This window comes from Poromitra crassiceps (assembly GCF_964638095.1).
Source record: "Poromitra crassiceps genome assembly, chromosome: 13".
Lineage (NCBI taxonomy): Eukaryota > Metazoa > Chordata > Actinopteri > Beryciformes > Melamphaidae > Poromitra > Poromitra crassiceps.
This window is the reverse complement of record NC_139644.1, coordinates 36,346,610-36,356,640: the sequence shown is the minus strand read 5'-3', so window position 1 is coordinate 36,356,640 and position 10,031 is coordinate 36,346,610. Positions and strand designations below refer to the sequence as shown.

The window sequence follows — 10,031 nt, the reverse complement described above, 5'->3', positions numbered from 1 at the left end:
TATTGAATACATGAATGAGAGGGAGATTGGGAGGATTTATTTGGAACCTTATACAAAAGGCAGAGCAATAAATCTAACTTATGCATGAATGATCTATATAAACAATGTGATGTGAACACATGATTCAGAATCACACAATTTTTAAAGGGGATTTTTTGAATAGAATTCCATCTTCCATGCAGACTGAATGGTGGTTGAATGGTGCCACCATGTGTTAGTCTGTGCTTATTGCAATGCTGTAAGTCAAAACTATATGGAGTGACACAAAGTACTGTAAGTCAAAACTATATGGAGTGACACAAAGTACTGCAAGTCAAAATTATATGGAGTGACACAAGAAATCTTGCAAAGACTGACGTGAATAAAGATAGTATGCAAGTAGTAAGTATTACCATACCATCTTTGCTTTTTACTTTTATGAATTGTGTGCATGTAGTAAAGCATTTGGTCTTGTCAATCTTATTTATTACACTATTATAGTTGCAATTCATTTGAATATTCCATTGAAGTCATGGAAAACAATTACAAATGACATCTTTTCCATACATACAAAGCAGTGAAATGTCCCTGTTTTGCCCATGGAATGACAATGAAAGCAGCTCTTTAGGGAAGAAGGAAAGTCTTTGGTCTTTAGGAGTATAATTGTACAGAAATGGTTTTATTATAAAAATGTATCAAAAGTTTCATACTGTTTAAACATACTGTATATTAAACGAGTCTGTCAATTTGGCATCTTTAAAAGGTATAGTCAAGTGTGACAAACAGAAAAGAAAATACAAATAAATAGTGATACCTGGAGAGAGAGAGAGTGTGAGTGTGTGTGTGTGTGTGTGTGTGTGTGTGTGTGTGTGTGTGCATGCGTGTGTGTGTACTACACTTGACGCTCATGCTTTTACTAGAGCGGGTAACGTTTTAGGTGGGTATCCCACTTTTAAAATAATCTACCTTGTTTAAATAACCATTTGTTTGTTTGATTTGTCTTCAATGTCTTAATATGATCACAATGTCATCTATGTTAATAGGAAAATCCAGCATGTGGAAGGCAACAGCACTGTGCTCTTTTTATTTCTTTGTAGTGTTCACTTTTGTCCACTTGAGGGAGCTGTTGTTTTGCATTGGACAAAAAGACAACACTGTAAAACAGGTCTGATCAACTTATTAAAAAAGAAAAGCACACTGACACAAGCAATCCGGTTGTTGAGCCTGGAGTTAATCTGCAGATGTAGCTACGGCGATGACTATCCAAGTGAAGTCACCATGTAGCAAAGATGTAGCTCAGGCATCATTTAGACTCTAAGCCTACGGTAGGCTACATGAGCTGTAAATCTAGATCCCACCTAAATGAAAGGCAGCATACCCACACTTTCATCCTAAGTCTATGTCAATTCTTGGCGGAAACTTAGGTCGGGTCTTTGGTCTTGGTTTCACGTTAGGTAGCCTAGTTCAATGCAGGTATAGCGGTTCTCAAAGACTACTGTACATCAGTCTTCAACCACTGTACCTGCGTGTTTGTAAGTCTGTGGTAGGTCAAGTGTGTTGAGGCGCCACGTGACCGTTTGCTCCCAGCGGGACGTCGTTCTGGTCCTTGCGAAGAGCCTGTTTCTGCACCGTGAGGCGGTGGCAGTCGATATGTCTGAACTCTGCGGCGAAGAGGCCGAACAGGCAGAAGAACAGCATGACCAAGGCCCACTCACACGCCGCAGCTCCAGACCTGTGGTTTGTATTGTGGAGGACGGCCACTGAGGGAGAGGAGAGCAGTCAAGGAGCACAATGTACTGTACATCTCTGTTGTCCAATAGCCCTGTAGTTAGTTTGGTCTTTGCACTTGTATGTAGTGTTGTACTTGATGCAGATGGCCCATGAGATAGATGCTTGTTTTTTATTATTAGTCTCTTCCTCTCACACCACTCTGTCTGCAGGCCTGGTTTCCTCTTCTGGTTTGTGGTCATGGTAGCAGAGAATTTGACGGTTCTATAGAAATAGACACCTTAGTCTATGTAGCCTGGTTCTAGAAAGACATCTTAGTCTATGTAGCCTGGTTCTAGAAAGACATCTTAGTCTATGTAGACTTAAGACCAATTCTTGCTTAGTCGCTCAACACTTTTGAAAAATGTCACTTCCGCACACTGTCTCCACATGCAATTAAAAGTTTAATAAGTCAAAGAAAAAGAATAACGTTTCGGTCGTAAGACCTTCATCAGATTCCTCAGAAGAGGAATCTGATGAAGGTCTTACGACCGCAAAGTTATTCGACAAAACTGCAGAGGTATGCACTCTACCGAGAGCCCTCTAGTTGTTGTAGTTTTTTTATTTATGGATTTCCACCCCGTTTTCTCCCCAGTTGTACTTGGACAATTCCCTGTTACGGTGTGCCGGTCGTTGCTCCTCCCCCTCTGCCAATCTGGGTAGAGTTGTAGACTAGCACATGCTCCCTCCGATACATGTGCAGTCGCCAGCCGCTTCTTTTCACCGGACAGTGATAAGTTTCACCGGCAGGACGTAGGATCCCCTCAGTTCCCCTCCCATCCGAACAGGCGCCCCGACTGACCAGAGGAGGCACTAGTGCAGCGACCAGGACACATACCCTTAATCCGGCTTCCCACCCACATACACAGCCAATTGTGCCTGTTTGGACGCCCAACCAAGCCGGAGGAAACACGGGGGCTCGAACCTGTGACTGTAGGCAGGGTATCTACCGCTGCACTAGCTGGACGCCCTTCTCACCACCTGTTGTACTCTAGAAGGTAACATCACCTGGCACCAAAGACCGACCAATAGCAGGTGGCCAGTTCAGTTCATTCATAACGTGCAGAGATAGAAGGATACTGATGATGACCAGGATGGTACAGAGGCTGCAGCAGATCGCCCTGACAGGCCCCACCCAGCATCGGTCCTGGGACGGCTCTGCCCGATAGGTTAGAAACAGCTGCACCCAGAAGTAGGCCAGGCCAACGAAGAATGCCAGGAATGCTCCCAGAAGGTGAAGTTTCATTATGACTGATTGCTAAGGGGATGGAGGTGGAGCGAGAAGGTTAGTGAGGAGGTGGAGTATTAATGGGTGGTGTGAGAGAAAAAAATAACTGTTGTGTGGTTGTAGAAAAGAAAAAAATAGATACTGTAACCAATGAAATACTGATTGTTGGATAAGTTGAGGGGTAGAGGGTAGAGTGTGATGAGACACAAGAGGAGAGGAGATGAGAGGAGGTTAGAGGAGATGAGAGGAGGTTAGAGGAGAGGAGAGGAGATAGGAGAGGAGAGATTTAGAGGAAAAGGCAGACATCAGGTAAAAGATATAGCAGGAGGGTGAAAAAGTAGAGGTAGAGACAGTCATGAGTTACCTGGAAGTTGCCAAGGATGGAGATTCCTAGGGAAGATATGAACCCCAAAACGATGCTGGCGATGTTGGCCCTGACGATGGTGGCGGTGTTGGCCTTCCCATGGCTACCATGATAGTCCCGTATCTGCTGGAAGCGTATCACTACAATCCATAGGGCTGGAGGCAAGGGAAGGGAGACAGAGACAGACATACAGAGAGAGAACGTCCGGAAGACAGAGAGCAGATGGACAGAATAGTGAATAAGTTAGATCTTGACTGAAGACCTGGTCCAAAGAGCGATTCGAGACCAAGTCAAGACCAACCCCAGAGCAAATTGAGTGACCCAAAAGAGCAATGAAACAAAATCTTTCCAAATGCTAAAATAATGGTTAAGGAGTTCCTTCAGCATGAACAGAGATGTACTGTAGATCTATCTGCAAATCTTGCATAGAAAATGACCAATCACAGAGAAGTTGGAGGACCATTACACACACAGCTTTCTACAAGTCAAATCCCTACATTTGTTTGAAGAGCCGTGCTGAAAAGAAACCAAACATCAACAGAATCACTGCAGATGTTTTACACTTCTAGGACCAGACGTCCTCGTCAAAACGGGCACAAGACCACAAGTCCAACACGTCAAAAACAACGACATAGAATACAGCTTCACTAAGACGGCAGATGTCGGGACTGGCTGAAAAGCTTAGACAGGATGAAATGGCATAAATCTACTTGTCATTACCTAAAACAGAGCAGATGTTGCAGACCTGGGAGAAGAGGCAGCTCTGTGGGGCGTAAGTGCCACATTTGCTGTAGGGAGAGAGAAAATAGGTCATCGTCATGATTCACATTTCTGCAATGGCAAAGACGTTTAAAAGACAATCCGCTTTGCTAGTGTTTCGTTTTATGTGGAATCATTAAGAAAAGTAAACAGAAACATTTGTTTTGAAACTCTCTAGTGTAATTTGCCAGTTCTGCATATTTGCTGTCCTGCAGTCAGTGTGCATTTTCAGTTGTTCTCACTCTATCATCTCCCATGGCAGCTTTATAGTGGGGCTCAAAAAATGCACTTTCAATGTAAAATAGGTCCCTTCCGGAAAGAAGCACCAAAATTTGCACAAATACTCCTTGTGGATTGTTATTTTGATAAAAGTAACTGGCCACGCAGAAATCTCGATCTTTCCAAGATGGCCACCATTTCCCGCCCCAAAAACACTATTTTGGGGGCAACTTTGGGTAGAATTGTCCAATACGAATTATCTTGTTATCAAACCATACATTTATGACCACAGAGAAGCCAGATTTGTTCCATGTAAATTTCAAAATGGCTGCCATTTCAAAGATGGCTGCCATTTAAGCTATTTTTACCATAGGATTTCACTGTCCAGGGCGATTTTGATGATTCTGGTGTCAAATGACAGGTTTTTAACTATGGAAATTTAAAAATTATACATCAGAAATCATTTGTATATCTCCTTTTGCCATTTATTCTGCATATATTTTCAAAGTAATGTGAAAATATGCATAAACAACAGTATTTTAGCTGGGCTACTTGGAGCGGAGCACCAGCAACATGAGCAACTCAGGGGTCAGCCTGCCTAGCAGCTGTAGTGTCAAGGACTACTCCAGCGCCAGCCTGCACCACCTGCAGGACACTCAGGAGATGACCCCCCCCCCTCATTGATTTCCTGTCCCCACCTTGACTCTCATTCTTTCAAAGCTATTTATTGTTTTAGCAAAAATGTATGTAATTACTTTACAGCAAGGTGTCCATTTATAAAAGTGGTAATTATTAGATCAAATGTACTTTATTAATTAACTCATTGAGTGCCAATGACGACAATCGTCGTCAATTCAAATACTAACGTAGAGTGCCAATGACGACGATTGTCGTCAATTGCGTTTTTTGACAGTGGGACGTGGATCAAAGCCAGATCCATCTCCTGTGAAAGTATGGTGGATGTTGAATGTGTAAAAGCTATTTTACCAACCCATTAGGTGGCGACAGTGCTCTCCAGATTAGAGAAAGGCGAGGAAAAAAGAGAGAAGAAGTCATGGGGAAACGGAAATCGCATCGGTATGCATCAATATGCATGAAGCATAACGTTAGCTGTGCCTGCAGCAGCCAATCTGCTGCCACAATTAAGCCCCTCCGTGTCCGCTGCGATAGCCCATCCGCATGATTAGTTGTGGAGTTGTTATTATTCTCAACTGGAAGCGATGGGAGCCGGTGAAAAATACACGCGGAACGCTGTAAAAAAGCTGGATGTAGCGCACTTTTCAGTGCAGAGCAAACTCAGCAGAGAGCCACCAGAGCCACACCCACGGAGGAGGGGTTTGCAGTTGAGGGGGGGGGGGGGGCACGCAGCGCAGCATACAACACCGACCCAGACAGACCCAGACAGCAGGACAGGATTAGCAAACACAAGCTAGAATATCTGATGCCCACCAGCAGTAAATCAAGACCAGCAAGAAGCTGCAACCAGCAGCACACGCAGGGGCCAGCGCTGCTGGTTGCAGCTAAAAAATATTATTTTGCCAAACAAAATTCCTTTGTTTTCACTGTTTTATTGAAGGAAATTATTTTTGAGGTGTCACATCAGAAAATATTAGCTTCAGAGTCAGTCATGTGCTTGAAATGCTTCATTTCACAAAAGGCTAATTATCTCAGCTTCTAATTTGAAACGTCTCTTTTTGGTGAAATCAACCTATCTTCTCCGGCTCATAACTAAAGAAGGGAAAATGATATCAATAAACTTTTTTTTGCTGATGATAGAAGAGAGTCTCATCGTTCTTTGGCCGTGTTCGGTGTTTACATAGTAATATCACACAATATTCTGTGGGCCTCGAGAAATCACTGAAAACGCTCTGAAACTCTGGCACTGGGAGCGTCCGTTCTCCAAAAGTGGCTGGCACTCAATGAGTTAATAGATTAATGTATTTATTCATTTATTTATTTATTTATAGCTTATGCATATTCAATTGTAACCAAATAATCGCTCCTTGTGAAAATAAAATGTCAATTTCCTATACATTTCTAATAAAAGTTGTGCTAAAATACTGTTGTTTATGCATATTTTCACATTACTTTGAAAAGATATGAAGAGTAAATGGTAAAAGGAGATATACAAATGATTTCTGATGTATAATTTTTAAATTTCCATAATTAAAAACTTGTCATTTGACACCAGAATCATCAAAATCGCCCTGCACAGTGAAATCCTATGGTAAAAATTGCTGAAATGGCAGCCATCTTTAGAATGGCAGCCATTTTGAAATTTTCATGGAATAAATCTGGCTTCTCTGTGGTCATAAATGTATGGTTTGATAACAAGATCATTCATATTGGAAAATTCTACCCAAAGTTGCCCCCAAAATAGTGTTTTCAGGCTGGAAATGGCGGCCATCTTGGGAAAAAAAAGAAATTCTGTATGGCCAGTTACTTTTATCAAAATAACAGTCCACAAGGAGTATTTGTGCCAATTTTGGCGCTTCTTTCCGGAAGCGACCTATAGGTGCTGTTTTGAGCCCCACTATTAACCTCACTGTACACCAACCTGATATAAGGCACGCCATCTGTTAGGTTGACCGACCCATTTGATACAGCTACGCCGAACCTAACGGGGAGGAAGAGACGCGTTAGTGTTGTGGTTGAATGAACCTAACGGGAAGGAAGTTAGTGTTGTGGTTGAATGCGAGTATGAACGTGTGAATGTTGTTCATCACAAGTTCAAGTTCAATGGATGTCTGCACCTACAGACATGTCTGAAAAAAACAAAGCTATTTGTAGTCTGCTTGAAAGCATTGCACTGACTGACCGATGCTGTAAATAATGTACCAGTATATTGAAAATACAGTGGAATCCGCTAATAGTGATCACGGTTATTGATCACCCACTTATGTTGATCAAAAAGCTTGGTCCCGAATCATTCCTACTGTATACACAATGCTGTTTAAATCATTCTTATAGTGATCAACACTCTGCTTACAGTGATCATTTTGGGCCTTGTCCCACCTGAGAACAACAGATTATTTTTTTTTTAACTACAGTCATTTTCTTGTTTTTTTTACTTACAAACTGCCAAAAATTAGCCAACGAGATACAGCAGCGATACTCGGTGCATGTCTGTCTGTATTATGGAGAGATCGTGACATCTCTGTCTGTGGAACGTCTCCGTCTACAGGAGGTCGCTGTGTTTGAAACAGCTGGAGGCCTAACTTACTGTATGGATTTTTAAAGTCAATAACATTCCTTTACTTCATATGTACTGTATTCATGTAATACATATACAAATGTCAATTAGATGGTAATCTGCATGAGAAATAAAGAACAAACAAAAAAACTGTTACAATGATCATCCGCTTAGTGATCAATTTGACCCGGCCCAAGGTGATCACTATAATCTGAAATGTATTAGAAATATATATACAGTAATTATTGTTATTGACTCATATTTTATCGTGATATATAATGATACTGACTTATTGTCCAACCCTACCTTCGGGCAATGTATTTCATCAAATAAACTCATAGGCTCAGTTCTCAGTCTCTATCCGCTTGGCGCTGCTCCCCAAACGTCTGGGAGCCGAGACTAATAAACTCATGTCTTTTTTTATAGGAAGAAAATGCTCTTCTCTTTTTCTCATGATCCCCTTCAAAATGATACCAACAGTGCCGGAGGGATTTCATGCCGTCTGCGGCGTAACCTAAACACAAATCAGTCTGGAAAAGGACTTTTAATTACCGAGGCATTTTTGGTCTTTAAGGGGCGGGGCAGAGGGATAAACCACTCGAGATCATCCAATAAGGGGAAATGTGTACTAGGCCTATGGGAGACGTCAGATGGTTTCCCAAGGACACCCCTTTTAAAGCAAGCAGATTGTTAAAATGTCGTCTCCCACCACCAGTCATGTGTCTTGTGACTTGTGACTTGGGTCATTCAGTAAAGGAAAAGTGTGAGAAAAAAATGTTTTGGGCAAAATTAAACTTGGTGGAAATGTGCCTTTATGAATAGATGTGACTTGGCCCACGGAATCCAGCAAACCTTCTTGTTGTTGTTGTTGTTCCTATGATCGACTGCATTTTTGAATTTAACATTTGAAATGTTGCTATAACGCCCCCTATAGTCAAAATTACACCACTTTTTTTATTGTAGCTCAGAGTACATAACTGCACACGTATACAAAGTTTGGTTAGCATAGAACAATGTGTTCCTGAGTTAAGGCGATTTCTGTGAAATAGACCTGACCCACGACAGTTGACTAAACGTTGGAAGTTGGAAGTCAATGATCAGTCAAAAAAGCTGCTATGGGAGTAATGGGACCATAGACTGTATGGGACCATAGACTGTATGGGACCATAGACTGTATGGGACTTTTGTGCAGGACAGTCCACACATGATCTCTGTGTCATGGTTTGGTGAATATAGGAAAATTTGTAGGAGAAGTAGCGGGGGGAAAACCGTTTTGGACAAAATTTCAAAATGGCGGGAAATCATTCTTGTGGGCGGAAATGGGCGGGGCCTATATGGATGAATGCAGAATGAACCATTTTAATTGTGGCACATAGGGTTCAGAAGTTGCAAAATGTAAAGTTGCTATTAGTGCCACCATCTGGTGGACACACGGGGGTCTGGCCTTGCCTGAGGGGGGACATAGGAACCCACCTGCCCCATGTGGCTGCTCTGGCACTTTGAAACAGAAAGAGAATGTGAGCAGTGATTGGTCCACACCGTGAGCAGTGATTGGTCCACACCGCACTGTTATTTCTGGCTAAGAACATTCTTTCTTTGAGTCATGAGCCACAAACATGCCCAGATGTGAATATGAGCGAGGGGCTTCCCGGGCAGCCAGAAAACAATCTTAAGCAGGAGGATCACTTCCTCTGGGACCACGCCAACACATTTAGCAAGAACGGAAACTACCAGAGGAGGTGTCGTTTCATGCGTGAGAACCGTACGCATCAACATATTTCATATTGATATTGCTGCTGGCATTATATGGCACAGCAAGATTATTATTAGAATAACCCTTTGGGAATGAATGAGGTTCTGTACTCACACGGTCCAAATGCCCACAGTGCCAAAGATAGCCAGGCAGGCAGGAAGCAATGCCCACTGCCACATGTTGCAGGGGCACAGTAGTGCTACAGTTCACCTGGGGAGAGAGACAGGTACAAACTCACTACAGGGATACATCTTGTCTGCCTAAACCCACCTGTCCCTTAAAACACACACATTATGTAGAATAATAGTCTTCGGGTGAGTGGCAGAGGCAAAAGACATCAAGAAAAGAGAGAGAGGGAGATTTCAATACATTAATCTATACAATACAATCAAGACATTTCAATTTGTACTTTGCGTTGGCAAAATTGTTCTTGCAACATTCATGCCATTAAAGCAATTGAGAAGAGGAGCGGAGAGGAGAGGGGAGAGGAGAAGAGAGGAGACAGCATGACATCCAACTTCCTTGCTATTGGAATTGGCTCAGAAGCATAAGGATACAGCAACAAATACAAAGAAAGGGGGGAGAAAATGAGTGTCAAGTGATGAAAGTATAAAGTTAGGGAGACATGTACTCACTGGGTTCTGAGGAAAGGCTGGTAGGACAGTGAAGCTGCCGCAAGACAGACAGAGGTTTACTATGCTAGCTTATTCTAAGTGCCAGTTTCCCTATTGACTGCACATTACCTTAATGACACTAGCAGACTGTGCTC

At 42.4% G+C, this 10,031-nt stretch overlaps 1 protein-coding gene across 1 annotated transcript; it reads right to left on the bottom strand.

Annotated features, from left to right (window-relative positions):
* Positions 1-657: 657 nt before the first annotated feature.
* On the bottom strand, positions 658-10,001 carry tmem150b (transmembrane protein 150B). The gene is made up of 7 exons (XM_083650213.1): positions 9,898-10,001; positions 9,377-9,472; positions 6,874-6,933; positions 4,059-4,126; positions 3,339-3,493; positions 2,827-3,004; positions 658-1,739 (listed from the first exon to the last, which is right to left on the bottom strand). Exons 2-7 carry the CDS (start codon positions 9,439-9,441, stop codon positions 1,528-1,530), a joined length of 738 nt encoding a protein of 245 aa, XP_083506339.1. The 5' UTR covers positions 9,442-9,472; positions 9,898-10,001; the 3' UTR covers positions 658-1,527.
* Positions 10,002-10,031: the final 30 nt, after the last annotated feature.

Excerpts from the sequence above, each read along its gene's own strand:
- tmem150b (XM_083650213.1), bottom strand. The coding sequence starts at position 9,441 with ATGTGGCAGTGGGCATTGCTTCCTGCCTGCCTGGCTATCTTTGGCACT. Across the intron at positions 6,934-9,376 it reads ACTGTGGGCATTTGGACCGT|GTTCGGCGTAGCTGTATCAA; the intron begins GTGAGTACAGAA and ends CCTCCCCGTTAG. Across the intron at positions 3,494-4,058 it reads CAACATCTGCTCTGTTTTAG|CCCTATGGATTGTAGTGATA; the intron begins GTAATGACAAGT and ends CCTTGCCTCCAG.